The 25,662-nt window shown below is 42.9% G+C and overlaps 1 protein-coding gene across 2 annotated transcripts in view; it reads left to right on the top strand.

Moving 5' to 3' along the window:
* Positions 1–23,787, top strand: part of eIF2Bdelta (eukaryotic translation initiation factor 2B subunit delta) — a 32,127-nt gene extending 8,340 nt beyond the window's left edge. For both annotated transcript variants that reach the window (XM_050170821.3, XM_050170822.3), the window contains exons 6-14: positions 2,841–2,961; positions 8,263–8,377; positions 10,639–10,715; positions 12,587–12,689; positions 13,726–13,853; positions 19,681–19,772; positions 19,897–19,982; positions 20,927–21,107; positions 23,402–23,787. In XM_050170821.3, coding sequence (XP_050026778.1) covers positions 2,841–2,961; positions 8,263–8,377; positions 10,639–10,715; positions 12,587–12,689; positions 13,726–13,853; positions 19,681–19,772; positions 19,897–19,982; positions 20,927–21,107; positions 23,402–23,604 — 1,106 coding nt within the window. In that variant the 3' untranslated portion in view covers positions 23,605–23,787. The remainder of the gene's footprint in view (positions 1–2,840; positions 2,962–8,262; positions 8,378–10,638; positions 10,716–12,586; positions 12,690–13,725; positions 13,854–19,680; positions 19,773–19,896; positions 19,983–20,926; positions 21,108–23,401) is intronic.
* The last annotated feature ends 1,875 nt before the right edge of the window (positions 23,788–25,662 follow it).

The raw sequence follows: 25,662 nt of genomic DNA, 5'->3' as shown, positions 1-25,662 counted from the left end.
CCTATATTGGGGGCGAGCTCCACCACTGGAAAAGCTGGCGCCACCGTTGCCGTGATGTAGCATAAGGGAGCACGTGGACACAGCGGCTGCGTTGGCTGCTTCGATAGCGCCGAAGTGAGCTGAAAACGAAAGTTTAAAGTCCCACCTGCACTGCGGTTCTGATTAAGTGGTGAGGCTTTCCTGTCTTGGGTGTCTGTGTGACATTTGAAAGTACTAAAACAGGTAGTGGAAGCGTGCAGCATCGTAGGCTACTTCTTGGTGCCGCAGTGGCGGACATACGCAATGAAACCCGGTGTCAGCCTTATTCACATGTAGCCGCAGGACAAGAAGCTGTGTGAAGCTTGGCTCGCAAAGCTTAGAACCCGCAAACAGCCACCAGCTACTACTCGGGTATGCAGAAAGCACAGGCTCTGAAGATTTCTGCTGCGGTGCTGGGACTGCGATGTTCGGTATGTAGCAGAAAACACGCACTGAGACGCTCGCCCGTGCCCACTGCTCGGCTAATGTCATGATGGTTTGGTCTATGAACTTGATGCTAGATACTGGCAAGTTCACTGGAATGGAAAGGGAGTGGTAAGAAGCACATTAAAAAAAGGCATGGCATCTGGTTATGTTTGTGTTATGAATTAATGCACTGGATTACAAAAAACAAGCAGTGCCAAATCGCACGCTGAGAAGACCGATAAAAATACAGTGCGGCACAACTTGAAAAATAGTATTGAAACATCTAAGAATTTAAAAGACAAAAAAAAAAAAAAAGATTAAATCGTCGCGACAGCACATCACATTCGCCGTAGGCGTCAAAGTCTCTATAACGAAATTATTTTTGAACAGTTCTGATAGAATAAACGCAACAATGGTTGCTAGTGTACTGTCATATGCTGTGGCCTAAAGCTCATGGCATGATGCAAAAATGCGCTCACAGCGAAAGCAAAACATTGTGTGCAGACATGCATGCAGACGTGCAGTTGGTCGCTGCATTGAGGCTTCATTCTGTTATGCTCCATTTGGTTATACAGATAGCTCACTATAAGAACATATTTCACATAGTTTGCTCTCAATGTTTGCCTACCTTTCATGCAAGAAGCCGGCTCGGGAGAACCACGCGCAGTGGCGTTCACTGTACATATTCGGCAAAGAGATAGTGTCTGTAAACGATTCTGTGCTTTCAGTTTGCCCAAGATTATTATTTCGACAGTAAAAAACTTCCCTCGTTTTTAGAGTACTTACAGAAAGGTCTAGGAGAGCTGCCGCATGGTGTTTTTATTGAGCGCCGTAAGCGAAACCTATGAGGAATGCGCCGCATGATCCCTTATACTACGCAAGGGAGGCGCTTCCGACAGATGGCAACTACGTAAGTCCTCGCCCCCAATAATACGTGTTGTACTTAAGTAAAGAAGTGTTAGTTGAATCCAGCGCTTGTTGTTCGCTGGAACTGACATGCGCAATGTACATGTAAGGTAATCTATCGGGCAATAAAATCTAATGGTTGTTGGGCAGCGTGTTGCTCTGTTTCTCTTCCTGTGTCATGTCTTTACAGTGTCCTCGCAAATGCATTTATGCACCAACTGACCCAAGTGCATGCTATCCTGTGAAGTGTGTGATTACCAATTTGAAGAAGTACCTCACATTATATTCAAACCATGCTTTGAACATACAAATGTGAGACCTCATTTTTCTGATTTTATGGTTGAAGATGTGATGAGTCAAACAACTGGGCAACTTGGCTGTATGAGAAAGCTGACCATCTCATTATCTAGCCAGAGTATGGTCAAGTGCATGCAAAAGGGTGCCCAAATTTGCAAATAAGTGAAAGCGCTATGCTAAGGAAGAGGGAATGATGGTGGCGCAAAACTGTCCTACAACAATATTGGCTGCCATGAAATGTGCTCACGGTGCCTTGTCCGTGCAGATGTAGTTGTTCCACTGTACATGTGTTAGGGGGCCTGCATCTGCCTTGGCGGCAGCACAACACATGCAGTTCAGTTATAGATATAGCACCGGTTGACGAACCAGTGGCAATTCATTTGCATGATTGCACTGCATGGAAAGATCTCTCATGCCAGGTCACGCCAGGTCATAGGTTGTTTAGGGATCATTCACACCGGCTGCCGAGAGAGGTCGCATGACCAACTGCAACTAGCTACCAAGGAGTGAATCGTGGCGACTGATGTTTACACTGGCAAATGTGACCTGCTCGTCACCACACCAAAATGTGTCGTGATACATGTGTCGCCAATCCTGCTTGCATCGCCATCGCAACGTAAAACAAGTGTCAGCGTATACTAATGCCTGGCTTTTGTGCTGCTAATTTGTTTAGCAGGTTTGCAACTGAAAAATCAAGCAGCGAACAACTGAACCGAGACAGTTGCTTTTCGACCAAAGTGACCATTTGCAATCATTTGTGACCAACTTGGTCACACGACCTCTACGGGTTGCTGTGTTGAATGCTTTTACACTGCAGCCATTGAATAGAGGTAGGTGCATGAATATTGTGGAAGAACCTGGTATTTGAACCTGGAGGGCTGAGTGTAGTTTAGTGTTTCACACATTGACATATTTACACCTGTCTGAATCTGAGTAAATATTGTAGTCATGGTTTGCAGTCACAGAACTGTCATGGTGTTCCATACTGTGAACAGCATGAAAGACTAGGACAATGGAGCATTTGTCTGCTTTCATGTGTTACGCAATATATTTATGTAGCACTTGTGTAATCTGCCTCATCCTTGTCTTTCTCTTTACAGTATGGATGATAAGTAACTAGGCCAAGCCAATATCTTACTAAGTTATGACGTCGCATTAGGATGACTCCGCATGATGTGGTGTTTATCACGCAGAAACTCCAACAAAGAAGGCTGTCCGAAAGTCGGCACCTGAAGGCAAACAACATGAAGTTTTGCGGCTGTTCTCTCACCTGCATCAAAACCCTGGAACAGTAGACCACCTGAAGCCTTATGGGTATGCTGCCCGTCCTTTTCATGATGAAATAGACAACTACCATATTTACTCGCATAATGATCGCATTTTTTTGTCGAAAGAAATTGACACAAATTCAGGGGTGCGATCATTATATGGGTTAAATTTCCCACGAAAAGAAACATTTTCTTTTTTCATCCCACATTTGCTGTGGGATGACAAGCAGGCGACTGCCGCTGTCAGTGCGGGACACCAAAACAAGAATGGCAGCTGGCCGAGCAAGCCGAACGCGCTGAACGCGATTGTTTTTCTTCTCGTGAGTACGTTACGTGCATTGAAACAGTGTCTTCCGTATCAGTAATGAATAATATTGTTAATATCTGCAAGTTTGCGACAATAACGTAGCCATGTCCACTTCGAGGGGACAGAAACAGAGATGGGCGCTCTTAGCTGCCAATGACATAGAAACACATGGCGGACATGCTGCGGGAACTACAGCATTTGTCTTCATTGCTATTCTAATATGGCACGTTTCCGCTTAGGGTGAGCGAATATCGTAGCTGTGTTACAAGCGTCGGCGTATGAATAGGGTACACTTCTAATGTGTCAGTGTAAACGTGGCCACTATCATTGCTGCTCGTGATTTGTTGCATGCCCACGAGTGAGACAAGAAGAATTGAAAGGTGCCCTTTATGTTTTTGACGAAAACCATTATGAAGCCTACAAATAACAAAGCCGAGGCAAGTTTGGTTGTAGCTTTTTTTTTTTCATGGAAGTGTGGAAAGTGATGAAAGGAATGAAATGGGGCATCGGCTTAAGAATGTTGGGTGCGTGCAGACCGCCTGGTATATCTTCAAGAGTTGTTCGTGTAGCATCCGACAGATGGTAAGCGCAATCATCATTAGCTAGACTTGGTACTCAACGTATTGCTGCGACAAGTTCAGGGTGCGATCATTACACGGGAAAGAAAAAAAATCGAATTTTGACGACAAAATTTAGGGATGCGATCATTACCCGAGTGTGATCATTATGCAAATAAATACGGTAAAATGCCCAGTTGTTAGCAGGTGGACCTTTCATTTTGCACATTCCTGTTGAGACTCTGGTTTTTGTTGTGTAACTGTGGGAAAGGAAAGAACTGCGTGGTGATAGGACAGATATTTATTCAGGTCTGAGTGCCTGCTAGTCTTGGCAAGGCTACAATCTAAGCTGGTTGTTCCAAAGGTCATGTCTAGCTGCCCTGTTGACCATATTAAACTGTAGCGCAAAAGATGGAACACAAGAGGGAGAAGCACATGATCACTACGCTTACAATGAAGCTTTGTTAAAAAACATTGAGCTTAAGTTAGCATTAGGAATATACTATCGGAGACAGATGAAAAGTGAACAACGGAGCGCACAACTGAAGCTATAGTGCCTGCTGTCAGGTCATCGCTCTTGGCAGGCGTGCACATCTTGTATAACTTCACTGCGTAATCATGCTCCCCTATACTGCTATATTTTTGTTTCTGTTCTGGTCTCGTTTATTTGAGAGCGAGAAAAGACGACGGCGCAGTAATGATGACTGCTCAAACTGTACCACGCACACCACTGTTTGCGTTTCATTTGACGTCGATAGCAGATACAGTTTTGCTGCACTGGGCAATAATACTCGCCCTACGCTATGATATTTTGGCTTCTGTTTTCTTTGATTTTTCCTCACTTTCAAATAAAGAGAACCAGAACAGAAACAAAAAACTGATAGGCGACCCTGATCTTTGACTTAAGTGCCTCTTAGTGGCACTCACACCTAGGCATTGGTGTTCTTTAGGTTTAGCGAGCGGACGACTTTCCCTTGGCACGATATGTGGGTGAGGAGCAGGAAAGGGCGAGGAGGAAGTGCAGCGCACGCCACCTGGCAGGGTGTAGCCCCCTAGCAAGTGGCACATTAAGTGTACTTTACGCACCCTCTCCGGTACTAACATCAAAGCACGTAACGAGCGCGCGTGCGCAACTGTTGCAAGGAAGCAAGTGAGCAGGTGAGCGCTGGGAGAGAAGTGAGAGAGGAGGGAGCGACATCACATCCCCTCTGCTAGGCAGATATCCAATCTATGCCAGGCAGCTGTTTACCATTAATTAGCCGGTCAAATATCATATCACCTTCTTGTGTCTGATATCATTAGTGGCGTCATTACTTCCGCTTTCTACTTCCAGGTTTCCAGAAGTTTCGCCAAAGTCGTGCTCATGTAGCGGGTCATTAAAGGCTACGTTTTTGTGCTTTGGTGGGCGATAATCAGTGATTTCTAATTATTTCTAATTATTCCAGACACATCACTAGGTTAACTTGTAACTAAACTTATGCTCTCATATATCTACAATGAAACACATTAATTTTGTACTGTACTATTTTTTTCTATTCTGGTTTATTTTGTATTTCATCCCCGGTCGAGTCAGGAGGTGAACTGGAAGTGCTGCGCAAGAAACAAGTGTGTCACTTGATGTTCGTGCAACTAAAAAAGGGGGAGCATCATCTTGCTGTGCAGTCAAACCAGACCTGCGCGTTTGTTAATGGTGATGACTGGATGGCGCGCCACTGTACAGTGCTCACGGAATGAAACGCGTCAATTTAGGGCTCAGTAATGCGCACACTTTCGTTTCAACCGGCTGCAGTTCGTGTCACATCGACGTAATTCTGGCGCATACACTTACATTGGAGTCCTGGTCACCTTTGGTGGCCAAATTCCTAGCGAGGTGACATGCTGCTCTCGCGTACTTTGCACATATGTAGGGTTCTACTAGATGCTCCGTGTCCCATTTCATTCCGTGAGCACTGTACCTTCAGTTATGTTTTCTGCTGTTCAAGTTTCATTTTATGCTGATAGTAGCACAACATTAAAAAAAATGTCCTCCAGAAAGAATCGGTACATCAACACCAGTACAAACAATGTCATTTGCGATCAGCACACTACACCTCAGCAGGGCTTAAGTGTAGCTGTCCCTTTGTGGATAGTGACTGGCGGTGGTGTTAGTGGACCACAGCTCTTCTCGTATGTCCAAATACAACAGTATTAACCCTTCAATTGCTGAATTTAAGTGCGATATCAATTATATGGACACTACAGGCAAATTTCTGTCGTTGTGGTGATGGTCTGTATAAACTTCAAGTGTGAAAACATTGCAGACGTGCACCGTATGCTGTAGGTGTGAGTGAGAGCATGCGAGGGTGTGCCGAGAAGGATGATGGCTTGATGTGTGTGAAAGGAGGAAGGTCGGGAGTGTGCATGCCGACGTTTTGCTTACGCAAGCGCAGGGAGGAGTGGGGAGATGTGCGTACTGAGAGGAGGGGGGGGGGGTGCAGGGTGAAGGTGCAGCTGTGCCCATCTATCGTGGAGGTGATCGTCGGTGCATTCGAAGGCTAACTGACCTGAGATAGCTGATGGCTTCGTGTGCGCTGTGTTCTCACAGGGCTAGTGTGCGTTGAACTGAGAGGCTGCATGAAAGGGAATTCGCTCGCCACTGCCATCACTCTTCATCGCGCCAGCATTCTCACAGCGAGTGTCTGCGGTCATTGAGGGAGATATGTTCACATTTGCCTGTGCGTGCATGACACCATGCTTTCTTATTTAGTTAATAATCGAATGCTTACAGCAGCTTTACAACTGATAAAACTACTAATCTTAATTGCATACAGCTGTCTAATAAATTGCTTTCACAATCAATGCTTCACCTTGTGGATGAAACTGCACCTTTTTTCATTGAAAATCACATTGAAAACTACATTGGCATGCCTTCTGCTCCCTTTCAAACTGCAAGGCGAAACATATACACTTTTCATTCAAACAGTGCATGCCTAAAAATCCAGAGGGAAAGGCCAACTGCAACAAAACTTTCCCTTGGCTAAATTGGTTGTACAAATGAGTAGCACTATATGCCATTGAAACAACCTTGGCAAAGGTGCATGGCTGGCAGTTGTCTGGTTACTTTACTAACATCCTTTAAATAGCACCTAAGCAGATGACATGGGTACGTGGTGATAAGTTGATATGACACGTGTCCCAAAATGGTGGCCTCAAAGTTTGGTCTGTCACGGCAGACGCTGCTTGATCTTTGCCTAACTGTGGGCACTGCCAGCCTATTCTTCATCATTTTTGGTGATCAGTAATGACGATAATTTTTTTAACATTTCATTCATTTCCAGTGATTTAAAGATATAGAAAAAATTAAGAAAAGAGGAAAGACAAAAGGGCGCATAGGATGCTGGTGTCCTACCTGTCCTTTCATCTTTCCTTCTCTCTTAATTTTTTTTATTTCTTTAAAGTGCTGGAAATGAATGAAATCTCAATATTCCAACTAGCCCAGCCGCCGGTCTGCTTTACGATTTTAGTTTTGGTATCATAATTTCCTTCTCTTACAAGCTTTTTATGATACTACATTTTTGCGTATTCCAAGCGTAAAATTTTACATAGAGGCTGCTCTATACCTTCAATATGTGAAACTAGTCTTTTTATATGGTTAAAAATTTTGTTGCACTTGGCCTTTAAAGGTTAGAAGGCCGCAGTAATGTACCTTGTTGTCCTTTTCTGTTTGACTTGTTCAGTCTCATTTTCATTCTGTCATTATACCTTCTTTCGCCATGTCGCTGAATGCGAGAGTGTTTCTTGGGCGACAGAAAATAAAGCATTTTTGCAAACACGCAGGCAAAGAATTGTATGTTACAGGTTTTCTGTGCTCAGGTGCAGGATACTAATTAAGTGTGCCGGAGTAAGGTGGGTGGCCGACAGCACTGGGCCTTGGCACACCATTCGCCGCAGCTGGCACTCACCTGCCCATCAATTTCAGTCCGACACAAGCTTGAGGAAACAATGGACGACAACCACGTCTATGCTCGGAAAGCATGTATTATGATTGCAACTAACACTTCGAGCAGGCCAATTAGCTATAGTTTACATCACTGAGGGTTCCCTCCAAGAGAATAATACACTAGGTAAAGAGGGGCTTCTGACTTATCAGCTGAGGTACGGGAGGCTGCAGCGACTGCCATGGCAAAAGCATGGTTGACTAACCATGTGCAGGCAAACGAAAGAGGTGGCGGCCGCACTTCACCGCCTGCTGGGTACTAGAGAGGCTCGGGCAATGTTGGCGCAATTTCACATGACATGCCAGGTGGTGCTGATAGCGCTTGCGATTCTGGTGCGCCGCCCACAAAAGGAAGGGTTCCCTCTCTTCCCAAACCTGCCTGCACCCAATGCGACGTTTGCTGCGCATGTGACCGTCACAGGAGACTAGAATTCCCACAAGTATGAAGCCCAGACTGTGCACACCTCTAGCACAGAAAATGTGAGCCATGCTTTCTCATGTTCGCAGGTTATCTGGTTCTTCTGTACACCCGGCTGTGTTTCGGACAGGACTCCAAATTGCAGAAGGCATTGTCACTGGCTCGAATGCTCGCTGTGTGGCCATGCTGGCAGCATTCAAAACAGTAAGCTAACAATTTTCATTTTGCGCAGTGTGCTGTAGTACAGTTTCAAGTTAAAGAAAAGAGAGGGATATATTTCATATGTGAAGATTATTTAATTGCACCTTTCTCCTTCATGCAGGGCTATTGTGATGATGGCTTCAAGTTGGCTCAGTTAGCTCAGAACTTGCTGTTGTGTCTGTGTTACAAAGTGGGCACAGAAAACCAACAGACAATGAAGCCAAGGAAAGCATAGGGGACATTAGGTGTAGTTAAAACTGAAATGTAGAAAATAGTGAAGGGGGGGGGGGGGGGTAAGGGAAATGAAAGTGGACGAAAAGATAACTTGTCGCCGGTGGGAGCCAAACCCACATCTTGTCTGTTGTCCTTGTCTGTTGGCTTTATGTGGTCAGGATTATCAAAATCTAGCCCCTCGGTTCCCCTCCTTCTCTCGTTAATTCAAAGTGGGCACAGGCAACTCCAAATTGGCTAATGACATGCACAGGTGAAAAAGAAAATGCACTCATCTGTAGCTTTCAAAAAGAAGGAACGTGCTCAGAAAGGCTTCACTGTTTTCTGAGGCAACGAAAAAAAAAAAAGGTTTTGTTTTTATGAGTGAGCAAGCATAGTGTCTATAGTGTCTAGTTATGTATACTAGTCTAGGCAAAATAGTATTGCTCAGTGTGGCTCAAGTGGACGGAAGTTGCAAGCAAGAGGCTCATATTTTTCCTATTTGCCCTTCGCACTGAACTGCATATAGTTCTGCAGAAACCCACAAGGTGGAGAAAAGAAATTAATAAAGGAAAAATGAGGCATCCACCCAGAAGTAGCTAATTGAATTGCCAAATTTGACTTTGCCCTGTCATCTGCTAGCCGCCTAGTTAGCTCGGATGGTAGAGCAGCTGCCCCAGAAAGGCTGTGGCCCCGAGTTCGAGTCCCGGACCAGGATGAATTTTTCTTCAACTACGAGGCTTTTCTTTCGGGGAACCTGTATGGGTTTCCTTTGTAGCAATTAGCTACGTCTGGGTGGATTTCTCATTTTCCCTTTATTAATGCCATGACTTTAACCCAATGGCAAGTTAACTCATCAGCAACTTTCAGCAAATTTTGCGCATGTGTACATGTGCAGTTTCTTGTAATTTTTGACAAATAAATTCTGCATGCTGACTTTTGTTATCTTTTTTTCAAGAACTGTAAAAATGGGCATTTCTAGTATCATATTTTTCAGAGAAAATTGGTGCAAAATATGCAGGTCGTACAGACGTAAACTGCCATAAAAAATAACTATTCTGGGCTGACTGAAGGAATATTTTAAAGCAAAAACGATAGCGTACAAAGAATTATTACAGTATATAACCAATTCTAAAGTGTGCGTTTATTTTCCAAGAACATTTATCTGTAAATTGCTTGGGCAGTGCGATCTGATGTGAAAGGAAAGCTGTGTTTGCAGCATTCAGCCATCAAAGCCAGCCACGACACTTTTGTAATGGCAGTTAACCTCTTAACTGCTGATGGCGAGATAGCTTGCCATTGCGACAACCATCCTCTGGTGCCAATCACAAGTTAACTAATTGCGAGTTTTTGGCAATTTTTGCATGTGTCTATGTGTTCAGTATCTTGTAATATTGATAAGAAAATAATACACAATGACTTTTGGCAATTTTTCTTGCACTTTTAAATTATTTTTTTGGAATTGGTCACGACAGTGAAGGGGTTAAGGGATTAATAGAAAGTGGTAAAGGGCTGTCCATAAGTCACAACGATGAACATTAGGTAAATGAATTTCCATTCTGGGAAGTAAAAGTTTGCTGGTTTCCTCTTTTTTTTTATTGCCAGAATTGGAGGCATGGTACATTTCCTTGCTAATAGTATTATTCGGTGCACATTCAAGTTCTACTTTGTTTATCAACTTTAATGTAATTTCTACATCAGTTTTCTACTTTGAACCAATACATAATGGGTGAACATTCAATTTAGGGGCGCTTTAATATTAGAGCAAGTGTTTCCAATGGATCAGCGGTGTCTTCTCTCATTTTTTTTTTTTGCCTTCTGTGTAATTTGACCCTCCATATAATTTAGCCAGTTTGTTCAGTCCCCTCAGGGTCAAATTAACAAAAGTCAACTGTAGCTCAATTTGTTTTCTATTATGCAGTAGGCCGTTCAAGTGATGTCTCCTGGAATTTCTTTTTGCAGCAGTCAGTCATTATGGCTACTGACTTGAAGATTATTTAAGTGTGATGAATCTTATGCTATAGTTTATCTCATAATTTCATATTTCTTTGCAGCTGATAGAGGACTACACTTGTGACACCAGCAAGAGAGTATCCCAGGACATTAGAGAGAGACTGGACAAAAATATTGAGTAAATAGACAATTTTCCGTTATCTCCAGTGCTATTTCTTTCTACACATGGAGCATGATTTTCGCATGTTTTGCCAATTGCTCAGGCCATGTTCACACACTACATTATGCCTGTGGTTAAAAGGATCTGTCACATCCACTGGGCTATCACTCCCATGTTCACATCTAGTACACGCACACGCACAAATACTCAAGAAAGTGGATGAGGGGACAGCCACCGCCACAGCTCGGTTTGTAAAGCATTACCCACATAATGCCGACAATGTGGGTTTTGCTCCTACCAGCAGCATGTTGTCCTCTTGTCCATTTTCATTTCCCTTTCTCCTTAGTATTTTTGTATTTAGGTAAAACACAGTTAATTTCTGTTGTGCTTTCCTTGGTTTCATACGCTTGTGAACAGCAAAAATTCAGCCCTTTGGTTCCCCTCGATCTCATTCACTGCCTCTACAGTTGTAGTTTTTGGCAAGTGCTTTGTACACTTGTATCTTTTGTCAGTAGCTACACAGGGCAGTGGAATAAGAGGGTGTGGTGTACCTTTGTGCCGTGACGACATACATATCCTAATGCATGAGCTTGAACTCTGCTCTAAACTCTTATCAGAGTGGTGGAGATAACAAAGAGTACAAAAATGCCATTGAATGAGAAGAACGAGCGTTTTTGACAGGAACTAGGGAGATTCATGGTAGTGAACTTGTGTAACTACCATGCTGGAGCGATTTCCTGAATGCTTCACAAAACTCTGCAAGACACTTCTTTCACTTTCTCGGAGCAGTTCTGTGTGTTCTGGATAAACATTCCTAATTTCAATATCACTCAGACAGACAAGAGGATTCGGGCTGTTGTCAGGCTGGCAAAGAAACTTTTTTTGCCATATCTGTCGGGGCACAGCTATCAACGGACTGCTTTATACAGTAATGTGCTTTTATGTAGGTTGTAGTGTGGACTGATGACACGGAAAGAGAGCAACTCTAGATTGAAAGGTATTTATGAAATGGTTGCTTTGTGTGCTAAACCATTCTGTTTCAAGGATTGAAGTTTCGCTATACCACACGACAATGCAGTTGGATATTGGCACCCGGTTCATTTACTTATGGTATGCGTAGTATTTCGCTGTTATTTTGTCAGTCATGTATGCTTTCAGGGCTTAAACATTAAGGATCACTTTGCGATGTACCTGCTGTGCATGCTGACACTGACTGTTGTTTTGGAACTTGTCAAGTACGAGGCCTTTACATTGCGCGTGAATTTTTTGTGGGAGTTCTGCAATTGATATATGCTGAGTGTGAAATGTATTGCATATACATAAATATAATACAGCGATTTTAAAAAAAATTATGTTCTGTTGCACTGGTCTGTAACACTAAATGTCTGTGACCTTGTGTGATGTTAAATAAGTGCAAATGTGATAAATTCGATAAAGCAAACAGCCTCACTTCTAAAGGTACACTAGAGAGGAAAATTATTTACCTGTATTAGTAAATTACTATTCAACGACACTAAAAAGCCACTTTTACCTTGAGAAGATGCTTAATAACCCAGAAAAGATGCAAAGAGGCTATAACACGAGATGATCCCACCTTGAGTTTGCTACATGAGCTTGCCGTGGCCTCATAGATTTTGATAACGTCTGTTTGGACCTGTGTAACTTTTGTCATGAAAAATGTATTTCATTGCGTTTTAATGTAGCCAAGGACTGAACTTTTCAAGTTTCAAGAACTTGGTTTTACTAAGTTCACATTGCCATATTGACACATAATTTCCCTTTTTTTTTTTCAGTGCTGTGTTTTCATTTATCAAGGTGCAAGGCAGTTCAGTATTGCAGTTTTACCATATGCTGTGTTATAGCTATATTTTAAAAATAATTTTATGCAGGTTTCTAAATAAATCCAGGCCTTTGAGCATGAGTATGCAGAATGCAGTGACATTTCTGAAGGCCCGCATCTCCGAAATTCAAGATACGGAGCCTGTGGCAGAGGTAAGAAGATCAACTTTCTCACCACTGTATAAAAAATTGCAAGTTTTTGTTGTCATAACAAAGCACACGTGGCAAATTCTTTTATTAGGTATTCCTAAATGGTCTACCAGTCTGGTGGCAGTAATATACTGGTGGTAAATTTTTTCATGGGACTGCAGGAATACAAGATATATTATGTGAACAAGAAGTGTATTGCATGAACAAGCACAACATAATATGGGAACACATTGTTTGCATCACGGCAACCGAGCTTTGAAAATTAAAAAAAAAAAAACATATGAGTCAGTTTCCGGTGCATTGAGGAGCAAAATAGGACACTGAGTAGTCATTCTAGATATGCACGTTACAGGTTGCTTGAACACAAATCAATTCATGTCGCTCACTCATAAGCAGCTGTACAAAAAGTTCTTTTGGAACATGACTGCAGAGTGCCTTTTAATATTAATGTGTTCAGCAAGTTCACTTAACTGAGTTAGAATTTGCTGTAGGCTCAACTGTAGCGAGTCATATGGGAAAATTGTGGAAGTATATATCTAAGCAATTATGACATTACTGAAGTTGTAGCACTGAAATTAGTGGGTTAGGAGTCATTCCCATGCACTTTCAGCATTTGCTTTTAGCGACTTCAAGAAAGCAAAATGTATTAAAATTAGAGTGTGAGATTTTACGTGCCAAAACCACGATCTGATTATGAGGCATGCCGTAGTGGGGGACTCCGGAAATTTGGACCACCTGGGGTTCTTTTATATTTAAATTATAATTTTTTGGGCCAGTTCTGACTTTACATTTCATAACTAAAGAATGCTTTTAATGCATACATTTAAAATCCATATTTAATTAATTTTAATTTAATGCATAAGAAGGCAACTGAAGAATGCTTTAAAAGAAAGTATTTATATCTCCTGTGAATCCCTTTAGACTTCAGGTTTCCTGTGAAAACGTAGCAAAGCAGAGAAGACAAATAAGTTTTGTGTGTGAATATGTGGGATGTTCGTTCATATTCTATAGCTTTTTGTTCGTTTGTTGGTTTTTTCAGGTGAAAGAGAGTCTCGTGGAATGGATTAGGAAGTTTGTGTACGAGGAAGTATGTCTGGCGAAGCGGCAGATCACAGTAGAGGCCCAGCAAAAGATCATGGATGAGGACGTGATTTTGACATATTGCTGGTAAACACAGTCTTCTTTTTCATCACTTCCTGAAACCTTCGTATTCATGTTTATTTTGAGGATAGGATTTTTAAAAAAGTACCATTTTGTGCCGAAGTAATTGATATTTTTTACTGTTGTAGGTTGTACAGCTTTTTTTTTTTTTTTGGAAGGCAGTACTCTGCTAAATGTGGTTATGAACTTGCAACCTATGCATTCCTTTCACAGAATTAAGTTGGTGACCCTTCTATGTCATTAATTCTATGTTGTTAATTTAATGTTAAATTTTACCAGCCTCTTATATACCTTATTACTTGATTCTAAAGTGCCCACAAATCTAAATGCACATCTTCAGCATCATCAAGCCATTCAGCACCAACTAGCTCAACATTGTTTGCTAATGCGCATCCACTTTTTATAGATTCAAAATAATTAACTAATGTGCACCAAAACCTAATGCACACTCGAATTTGTGACAAGAAAAGTAGCATGCCTCTAATTTTCATAATGTTGAAAAAATGACGCACAGAATTTACCTTCACACAATTTAGATTTGTTCACACGTAATCTCCATCGCCAGTGCTCTTGCACAGCTCTCTTTCGCTGTCTGTGGATCACAACCTGTCGACCTCCATGTGGTTCATTGCATTTGATATTCAACATTTCTTGAATGACTCTGCAGCAGTCACGATGGAGGTGATGGCCCACACCTAAATTAACCACTTTGTCCTGCAATGCATGGAAATCTCCATAATGTTGAATGTGCGATTCAGCAATCATTGACGCTATCTTAGCACATAAAATAACTTTGGATGAGCTCTTTGTGATGAAAGCAGTGCATTCGGCCACGTGACTAACATGTGTAATAACTTGTTTTGTTGCCATCTTGTGGTGGCAGTGGAAAGAGGCTAGTCTGATGGCTGTTACCAGCATTGCAAATGCAGTTTCCAATCTAGTTTTAATCTGCAGGTAATCTTGGGACACAAAGTGTTAATTGATTTTGGGTGCACCTTTGAAATGAAAGCATTAGAGTAATTGAAACATTTTGTACCCACTTTTCTACCCGATAAGGTATAAGGGTAGAAAAGTTATTCCTCTTTCTGGCATTCTGATGTTTCCTGTCTGCCTCGTAAAGGGCAACACTTGTTAGGAATTTAACGAAGCCGTAAATACTGTCAATTCTGGATATATTTTGAAGTCGAAGGGAGTTGCAAGATAGTTCTATATATATGATCCGAAATATAAAAAAATATGTTTATCTGAAGCTTACCTGAAATCTCCACATGGCTCGAACATTTTCCGGAGATCGTGAGAAGCGGGAGCTTGTCGATTTGCTTCTCCCAGGTTGTGTCGAACATACAAAAGTTGACTTATTTTTTGTTCATGAATGTTGCAACGGTAACCCTTAAAGCCTGCGTTTCCTGGTGTGACACCGCGGTGCACCTCGCGTGCGTTGAAGTGCTTGTTGTGCGTTTTTATACAAGATAAAATAGAAATGGATGCACTGCAGAAGCAAAGTAGACTGTATAGAAATATGCGCTGTGCCGCCATCAGCTCACTTGCACTGCGGATCGCATGGAAACATGCCCGGTCGCATGTCTGTTACAATACCATCAATATGCCTTTTAAATGGCCAATCATCATGTGTGGGCAACGAACCAGGTGGACTGCTATGTCGAATTTCAGAACCGATTTTCTGTTGGAACCGGTCCTCACCTCTTGACCACTCTAAACAGCCCGCGTTTGTCTTGCATGCCTCTGTGTTCCAACGCCTCGTGGCCAGTATGTCTCTTCATTCTCGGCCCTTCCCCTCCGGCCTCTCTGTCGGCGACTACCAACACTATGCGCATGCTGTCAGTTTTGGAAACGGCTTTCATTTTGCTAAACATACCAAGTCCATTCCCACTCATGTGTAACCATACGAGCACAAATGGAAACGTGTTCAGTATGGACCTGTGATTCACACAGCGATGAGTCACGCACTGCTGCTGCAATGGTCTTTCCGCAAAGTGCGGATGTGACATGGGGTGGCTTTGTTCAATTCAACCTGTAATGCTAAAGATTTTTTCAAGCGGAGGTTGGGTCTTGGCAGATTTGTCTTGGTCACTCGTGGGAATTCTAGAATGCTGTTCGTGGAAAGCCCTTGTCTTACATTGACAATCATATCGTTGAGGGCTTCCGCACGATTTTTCTATGTGTGCACATGCGTGTTTTTTTCTCCCTCTGCGTGCCTATGCTTCTTTAGAGGGAGCTTTAGCTGCAAGACAAACTTGGTGACATAGCACCTCCAATTCGGCATCCCATACCCAGTGCCACTCAGTGAAAAGATCGAGTGTGATCCATGCTTCTTTGTTGAACATTTATCAGATCGGGATGCATTTCATGTTCTCAAAGCAGAGTGGCGATCTGGTCTAGCCAGAGAAAGAGCAGCCTCAGTTTGCACGAGCCATCCATATCCTCAACAAGCAAAACGAAGAGCACCTTGCTCATTTTTTCCTCCATGGAATGTACAGTCAACGACCGATAATTTGGACTCCATGAGGAGTCTAAATAAGTCCAAACTATCGAATGTCTGAAAAAATGAATACATCCAAAAAAAGATAATTTTATTTACGTTTTAAGGCCCCTGTGCAAGGAATAAGTGGTCGATTCGTTGCTGCATGCACTTCCGCTTACGTGCAACCAAGTACGCCTGTATTTCTGCCACTTATGTGCTGACTCTGTACACCGATGCAAGGACTGTAAAAGCTTGAGTCTGCATGTCAAGGCTCCGGAGCACACAGCACATCATCATCATCATCTGAGTTAGAGTTACTGTTTGACGATAGGAGAACTTGCTTAATTATTTTGTCATCGTTCAGTTCGGTACATGACAACACTGCACTGTCGATGCCTGCAAAGTCTTCAAATGTAACAGCGGCGAAAATCGGCATACCGCTGCCTAGCAGGTCATCAATGACGTCTGCATTTGAGCACATAATGGTAGGCGGCAGGTTCAGGCTCTCTAGTTGCGGAGTCATTCGGACTGTGACTCTAGACATGTTCTGAATTGGACTGCGAGGGCACCGTTGGTGCAGTTTGACACAGACTGTCCATAAGTTCACAATAAAGACTTCTTGGAGCCAACAGAGGGCTGTCTGTAATGCAAAGTAAACAAACCACAGAATAGCGTAACGGTGTCTGAAAGACAAACTCGACAAACAGAATGGCGAGAGCAGGCGATGTGCAGGGCTGCCAGTATAGGATGTGATGATCGCAATGTTTATGCGACCTATGATTCAGGCAAAGCCTCCAAGATTAGCATTTTGCAGTTAAATCTCTGAGGCGTAGTGCTGCGACCAAGGGAAGGCCTCAGAGATTACCATCTAACATGCAATCTCTGAGGCCATACTTGATGTCTTGTCGAGGTTGCCAGAGGAGATAATGTAGGTAGTGTCGGTGTACGGTACAGCCATGAACGAAGTCCGGATAATTGAGTGTAAAGCTGGCGGCTGCTCGAAATATTGGTTGTCTCTGCACATTAAGTCTATGGGGCCATTGGCAGTGCCGCGGAGCTGTCCGAATTACCGAGCATGTACAAATTATTGTTGTCCGATTTATCGGTCAGCGACTGCACTGCTCTGCAGATTCAATCCCTTGTTTGACAGCATCTGTCAAAATAGTGCTGTTCTAAATTTAGCAGTATTAAATATTTCCATCAACGTGAGTGATTTTGTCCCCGCGCTTGGTGCGAGGACACAATGCCCCATCGACTTGGTGGGGCACAGTGTTCGATATATTGAATGTGGCACTGAACGGGAGCTCAATGCACGTGTAGCACATTGCTATGCTTTTGCATTGGATTTCCAAGGGGATTTAACAACTGTTTGATAAAGACAATAATTCAGTATATCTGAGTTCGATATACCGTATTTACTTGCATAATAATTGCACTTTTTTGTAAAAAAAATTGACGCAAATTAAGGGGTGCGATCGTTACGCAGGTTAAATTTCCCACGAAAAGAAACATTTTTTTTTTTCATCTCGCATTTACTGCGGGATGACAAGCAGGCAGCTGCCACTGTCAGTGCAGGACACCAAAACAAAAATGGCGGCCGGCGGAGCAAGCTGAACGCGCCGAACGCTATTATTTTTCTTCTTGTGAGTACATTACACGCATTGAAACAGTTTCTTCCGTATCAGTAATGAATAATACCGTTAATACCGGCAAGTTTAATAACATAGCCATGTCCACATTGAGGGGACACAAACAGAGATCGGTGCGCTTAGCTGCCAGTGACGTAGAAACACATGGCGGGCATGCTGAGGAAACTGCGGCATTTGTCTTCACTGCTATCCTAATACGGCATGTTTCCGCTAAGGGTGGGCGAATATCTTAGCTTCGTTACAAGCGTCGGCGTATGGATATGGTACACTTCCAACGTATCAGTGTAAACGGGGCCACTATCGTTGCCGCTCGGGATTTGTTGCGTGCCCACGAGTGCAGATGAGAAGAATCAAAAGGCGCCCTTTATGTTGTTGTTGACCAAAACCATTATGAAGCCTACAAATAATAAAGCCGAGACAAGTTTGGTTGTAGCCATTTTTTTTTTCATGGCAGTGCGGAAAGTGACGAAAGGAATAAAATGGGGCATCTGCTTAAGAATGTTGGGTGCATGCAGACCGCTTGGTATGTCTTCAAGAGTCGTTCACGTAGCATTCGACAGATGGTGAGCGCGATCATTATTAGCTAGACTTGGCACACGACATATTGCTGCGACAAGTTCAGGGTGCGATCATTATGTGAGTGCGATCATTATGGGAGTAAATATGGTATTCGGGATCGACTGTATAATATAAGGGGAGGCTTTTGATGAGTGCAGAGGCAAGATAATGATGCCGTTATAATGTAAATTGATTATGCACAGTACAGGCTGTGTTTGCGCAAACAAAACAGGCCCTTCTAATGTAGCACAATGGGTGGTTTGTCACATTCGATGTGGCATAGAGTTCCCAGCATTGTGCGTGGGACCATTCCATGGGGCTAAAAGATTCTAAGAGTAACATGTGCACTGCCCCAAGCAGCTGCATGTACTTGCACTGGCACAGCTGTGTTAATGCGCCAAAGGCTCTGTGGATAAGCATTGCTATGGAGGATCAAGCCATCGCGCCTAAATACTCTGTATTGTTGTTGGAGCCGTTGATGTCATTGCCTCCATTTTTCTTTGCTGCTTCAAGTTCTTTTGCAATTCACCAACCAGTGCCTCATGCTGGCTAGAGGTTGGCTTTCCCACAAAGCTTAGAGACCTGACAGTTGAGCTTGCCACATTTTGAACCTAAAGATTGGAAATAAATATTGGATATTCAAGGCCCAGATATAGTTTGAGCTGTTTCCTGAGGCATTTAATTCTGGAAAAAAAAGAAAGATAGAAATTGTGTTGTATTTGAGCAGGTACGGTAATATTTGTTGGCTGTATTGGCAGTGTTGTATATTTTGATTGCTTTTCTTATTTGGACAAGTCTGCTATGCAGTGCTTGGCAATTGAAACGTGATACTGGGACTGCATGGCAGCTGGTGATTTTTGTGCCACCAGTGAGTGCTGGGTCATCGCTGAGTGACGAGATGCAGTCATAGTGCATCACGAGTGCTCTTGTTTTCATGTGGCACAGAAATGTGGCACCACGTTGAGGCCCCCAGTGCCCGCTGGTGGCGCCAAAAGTGCCCGCAGCCACACGCTCCGAGTATCGCATTTCACTCGCTTAGCACTGTAAATCAGTGGCTATTCTGCAAATAATAGCTGTATGTAGTCACTGCTGCTTTACATTTCCCGATTTGTAATTCTTGCCGTTGCCAACATTTTTATTGCAGTTCATCTCTGGTCAAGAGTGTGCTCAAGGTGGCGCACGAGTCTGGGAAAAACTTCAGAGTGATCGTTGTTGACAGCCGGCCGCAGTTTCGAGGTTAGTGTACCACATCACCTTGGAACTGTTGCATTGCTTATTCCTTGCATTTGCATCCATTACATTCTTGTTTCCAGTACCAGGTCTAAGGAAGCGGTGTCTAATACAGTTCCCTTTCCTGTAGGTCGAGAAATGTTGGAGTACTTGTCAAATGTTGGGATCAGCTGTACTTATGTCCTTATAACTGCCGTGTCCTACATAATGAAAGAGGTAGGTCTGATTTTTGAAGGTTTATTGTTTGCAAAAGGATGTCAGCGTCATAGACAACTTCAATGAATACTTTCAGCATAAGGTGTTTCTGTAGCTCCTACACTTTTATTCTGGCCTTAACTCTTTTATTCTGCAGGCCAAACACACATTTATTTCAAGAATGAACTACTGAGCTTTGTACGAAGTGCTAATTTATTGGGAAATATTTCTGGACATAGCAGTTAATATGCTGTGAGAACTTCGTACTGGTGTCTCAGTGTCACGCTATCAATCTTCAGACTACTAATTTGTTGTTCATGTGCAAATAAACTGTTTGTTGACTGCCACCACCTAGTGTCATCTCACTTCCTTTATTTTGCCCTTGTTGCACTGTTTTAGTACAACCAGAGAAAGGAATAGCTGCAGAACTGATTGGTCTGGAACATATATGCTGCCTTGCTTTCAAGCCAATATTTAAAGATAGTATTTGCATCCAGTGCCGCTGTTGCATATATTTGTTAGCTGATGTTATTCTCAGTGCATATCACTCGTCACTTACCAGCTGTGTCTTATTGAAGATGACTAATGGGAACATCTTTTTGACTACAATTTTGGGTTGTTTTAGTGGCTTGCCATAAGGCTTTTGACATGTTACCTCGTGGCGTTTCTATGACTTGGCATTAGTCATAGGGCTTTTGTCATGTGACCTTGTGGTGTTTTTATATCTTGGCACTAGTCATAAGGCCTTTAACGTGTGACCTTGTGGTGTCTCAGTGACTTAGTGATAAGGCTTTTGACATGCGCCCTTGCAGTGTTTTATTGACTTAGCACTAGTCATAAGGCTTCTGACCTGTCACCTTGTGGTGTTTTAGTAACTTAGTAGCACCAGTCACGACCATTTGGGGACTGCAGCAGAATCGGGAAAGCTAGGGCGGTCTTTAATCATGTTTTTCACATTCTTACAGGTGACCAAAGTGGTGCTTGGGGCCAGTACCCTCTTGGCAAATGGCTATGTTATGAGCCACATTGGTACCTCTCAAATAGCACTGGTTGCAAGATCGAGGAATGTACCAGTGTTGGTATGCTGTGAAACGTACAAGTTCTCTGATAGGGTCATCACAGACTCCTTTGCGCTCAATGAACTGGGTGAGTAAGCAAAATTACGCCAAAATTTTCATTCAGATTTTTCTTGTGCGGTTTGTTGGACCATTAGCGTTACTGCTTTATAGCAGTGTTTTGGTCAAGACAAAAACACTGCTATATGCAGCATTAAATTCTGGGAGATGTGCAGGTGTTCATCTTTTTAGGGAAACTGGGCTTAACATTTCTGGTTTTGCATCCCCTTTTGCAGTGTAAAGCGAGTTGCTCCTCCCATTGAGAGTGAACAAAGGGCTTACACTAGCTTGACTCATTTACTGCTCAGAGATCATCCATGCGCAAACAGGATTATTACTTTAGGGGAAGTAGTGCATTTTTTTCATGGGAATTTTTCTTTTGAGTTATTATTTGACCTGTAGTAGATAAATCACCTATGTTTTTGTATTATTACTAGTAAGCATGATTTTTCCAGCAGGGACAGGGCTTTTAGTTGTATGCCATTTTAGAGTTTAAGGATAGGGGACCCAAATGTTTTTGGAGCCTGTGTCCAGTGCATGTGGGCAAGCCGAAAATATTGTTTGGCATTTGCATCAGGCATTTCATCTTCGGATATAGTGGGCCTGCCCAAACTAGGCCCAAAAAATTTGCGTCAACATGGCCAGTACCCACCAAAGCAATGGCTCTTGCCTTACACCTAGTTTGGCTAGATTTCTAAGCAGTTTGTGATGTCCCGAAACAACAAAAGATGATGCAAGCTACCACTTGAACCGAAAATTATAGCTGTTTATTAGATCAGTTGTTGATTCTGAGAACTTGTATTCCTCAAACGGGAAAGTTTCATTGCTGCTAGCCAAGCGGGTGCAAATGAATCCGCATCCTAGAGCAAACGTGGCGAACGAGCTGATACTGACCGTACACAGGACTTAACTCTTTGCAATCATGAGGGTTCACTTACTCCGAGTCCACCCACACGATGAACTCATGTGGTCAAGCACGTCGTAAGTGATTTATTTCAGAAGATTTTCTTTATTCCTGAGGCTCTTGCACTGTGTAGTCTCCATCCAGCATCGTGTTGCGGGGGATCACCACAACGCAACGAACCGTTTTCTCCAAGGTCCTCATCATAGCTTTCTTGAGTGCTCTCGTAATTGTTGGTCATCTGATCTTAGAATATATTTATCCTTGGACCCACTGAAGTGGCTCCGTGGCAGTGGCATTCTGCTGCTGAGGACGAGGTCGTGGGTTCGATGCCTGGCCCCAACGACCGCATTCTGGTACCACAAGAGTGTAAAAAACCCCATGTACAGTGCTTTTTGGGTACACGTGAAGGAACCTCAGGTGGCCAAAAACAATCCGTAGCCCTTCTCGATGGCATCCCTCATAGCCAACTGTGCAGCTGTGAGACAATAAATTCAGAAATTTATTTTATTTATCCTCTGCACTGAAATCATGAAGGAACCTCAGGTGGCCAAAAACAATCTGTAGCCCTTCTCGATGGCATCCCTCATAGCCGACTGTGCAGCTGTGAGACAATAAATTCAGAAATTTATTTTATTTATCCTCTGCACTGAAATCATTATCAGATTTACTAAACTCACGTGAGTTCTTTGTGTAAAGTGTCGCGTGGAAAAAGCCTAGCCATTCTTTCAGTGCTTTGTGCCTACTCCTTCAAGTGAGCACTTAAGAAAGTGCTAGCCTTGTATGCAGGCGCTACAAAGTGCGAAGTGCAAATCTCAATGGTTGAAAAAAAGTTGTAAGGTGATTCAACCTGTTGTTGAAGTCTATGAAAGACTGTCTTCCTGGGGGAGTTGGGGTTGAGAATGGGATGGGTGAACTTAATAATTTATTGTGAGAACCATGCTGGAGCATCAACGTTTAATTGATGTCTACTAAAGGTTGGATAGTCTTCCATTTTGTTGTCAATTATCATCATCATAATAATAATAATCGTCAGTGCAATAATCATCGTTGTCATCATAACCATCATCATTGTCATAAGTCATCATCGTCAGTTCTGTCACATTTCTAGACTGCACTATATGCAGGATCGGCCCACGAAAAAGGCTACAAACGAACGTTAGAGGCAGACATACCCAATACTAAAAAGTGGTGGTAACTTGAAAGTTCTTGAAAGAAGGTGCCACAAAAACAACAAAAACATGGTGTGCAATATCAGGTGCTTACTGACAGCTGAGTGGAGGGGATCTTTTTTTGTGTGTGTGTCAGAGAGGGCACAGCACATGACTGCAAACAGTTAATAAGCCACCGAAAAGAGTACAACTGCTGCTGCTATAGAAAAGTGAGACTGGTATAACTCTGTGACATTGCTTCTCTCATTGCAGGGCCAACTTCTCAGCTTGTGTCGAGTCTGCCACCAAACGTTAAGACTGATGGCCTAAAAGACTTGCCGTCACTGAGCTTTCTTAACCTCATGTATGACGTTACGGCACCCCAATTTGTGGACATGGTAATCACCGAAAAAGGCATACTTCCCTGCACCTCAGTGCCTGTTGTGTTACGAATGCGAAATGCTGTCTACCAGTAGAACTGCTTTAGGGTAATCTGTTTTGGGATGCTGCGATGTTGAAAACATACAACAGCTTGTGGATTTCACTTGCGCTAACTTGGAGCTTTTCAGCAGTCTGACTTTTGCAATGGGAGGACTCCTTAATTGTGGCGTTAGGAGACACTTTCTTTCTTTGTAATAAAGTATAATACATGACAGTGACTGATTTGTGAGGCTGCCTTGTTTTCGGTGGTGTAAATTGCCTGCAATATGTGTCTATTCCTGTTCGTGAAAAATGCTAAAAGTTTTCTGGTCTTGTACACTGGAGAGAGTTGAAAGAAGTAAAGCTGTAGTCAATAGCTAGGATAGATCCTGACTCCAAGAAAGTTTAGAGCACTTGAAAAGAAAACAGTTATGTAATATTAGAGGAGCAGAAGTTTAATGAGTGCCTGCTGCTGCTGATGCAATCTATTACAAGTATCATCTCTCTCTTTCATGCAGGGCAAGAAAAGTAATAAATATAGGTATGTTATGTGATACTGTACAGTAATATGAGGGTACTTGAGTAGAGCATATGTGGTTGCTTGTGAAACAGCATTCACAATGTGCTGATGTCTTATTCAAATAGATTGGGTGATTTGTGCATTCTCTTTCAGACCAGTGAAATGTGTCATGCTTTTGTGGAAGTTTACTCCATGTTCCATGGGAACAATGGTGTGAGAGATGAAGCGAATGTAGAACAGCTTGACTGATCTTTCATTCCCTTTTGAATGAGCAGCAACATATTGCATTGTGTGTGTATACTCGAATTGCATTGCAGACATGGTCAAAGCTTGCACTGTATTTAATAATTCTTGTGTGTTACTTTTAAAGAATATTCAATGAAGTTGAATTGAAAACTTTTGTAAGCCAAAGTGAAAAATTCTATACGTAATTGTTGTTGCACTATTATGTGCAGTAAAGTTGTTTCGTGCAAGACTTATCACAGAAACCTTAGCACAGAAACAGTCTGCTGTGCAGAGCCATAAATTTTTGTTCCTTGCCTCTACTGTGTGCGACTTCCTGCAACTTGTTTGGCTAACTTTAGCTCTGTCATTTAATGGCAATCTTGATATTCTAGATATCCAGCTTAATGTTCTTGTAGTGCCTTTTAAGAATTAGTGGTTGTCATCATCAGCAGCAGCCTCATCATTGCACTTTCTTTTTTTAATAATGACACTTGCAACGCAAAGACCTTTCCCACAGATCTCCAGTCACCTTTATTCTGCTCAATCTGAACGTACCCTGTACTTGCATGCATACTATCTAATATTTAGCCATTCTAATGTTATTGCATTAAACGTTTCTCTTCTCTATTCATTTAATTGGTTCTGTGAATCGCATGATCATTGTCCAACTTCACTTTTCCCTTGAATCTGATTTGGAAGGTCTACTTGCATTTGATTCCTAATTGGATGTGGTTATCGTTTTAACAGCGGAGCTGTTCTAAGGCGAGCCTTCGCCGTCCGGTGTCACGCAGAGGGGCAGGTTTCGGAGCTCACCGCCAGAGGGCGCGCTGAGGGTAGGAGCAATAAAGCCCTTAAACTTCGTAAAGTAGTGCCACGCTTTGAAGAATGCCGCCTCCTCCTCGCGCGCTCTGGCCGAGGGCGACGCCGCGTCGCTATTGGCCTAATAGCATCGCGTGGGCCCTCGCTCCGTGCATCAGCGCCATTTTTGCTCGAGAAGCGTCTACGGCATGGAGGAAGGAAACTGAGGAGAGGCCCTACCCCCTCCGCGCGCTAGGAGAAAAGTGTGGAGGAAATGACGTAGTCGGTTCTTTTTTTGCTGTTTATTTTATTTATTTGCTGTAGCGGCCACGCCTTTCGGGCCACAATGGCGGCATTGTTTTGGTTCTGTGCGCTCACACGTGTTGCTCCGTAGGTTTCGTACCGTGGCAAAGGCGCCGTGCGGGCAGGTTTGCGTTGGTCTCCGTGTTTTGTTGCGCTGCGTTATCTGGACCGTGCTCTACCGGATGTTGCTGTGGCCAGGTGGGACAGGAGGAACTAAAGTTCATGAAATGAACGCGCATGCAACGCTGTACGCAATGTACCGCGCCAT

This window comes from Dermacentor andersoni, chromosome 6, assembly GCF_023375885.2.
Source record: "Dermacentor andersoni chromosome 6, qqDerAnde1_hic_scaffold, whole genome shotgun sequence".
Taxonomy (NCBI): domain Eukaryota; kingdom Metazoa; phylum Arthropoda; class Arachnida; order Ixodida; family Ixodidae; genus Dermacentor; species Dermacentor andersoni.
The sequence above is the reverse complement of the archived record's forward strand: the minus strand, read 5'-3'. Positions and strand labels throughout refer to the sequence as shown.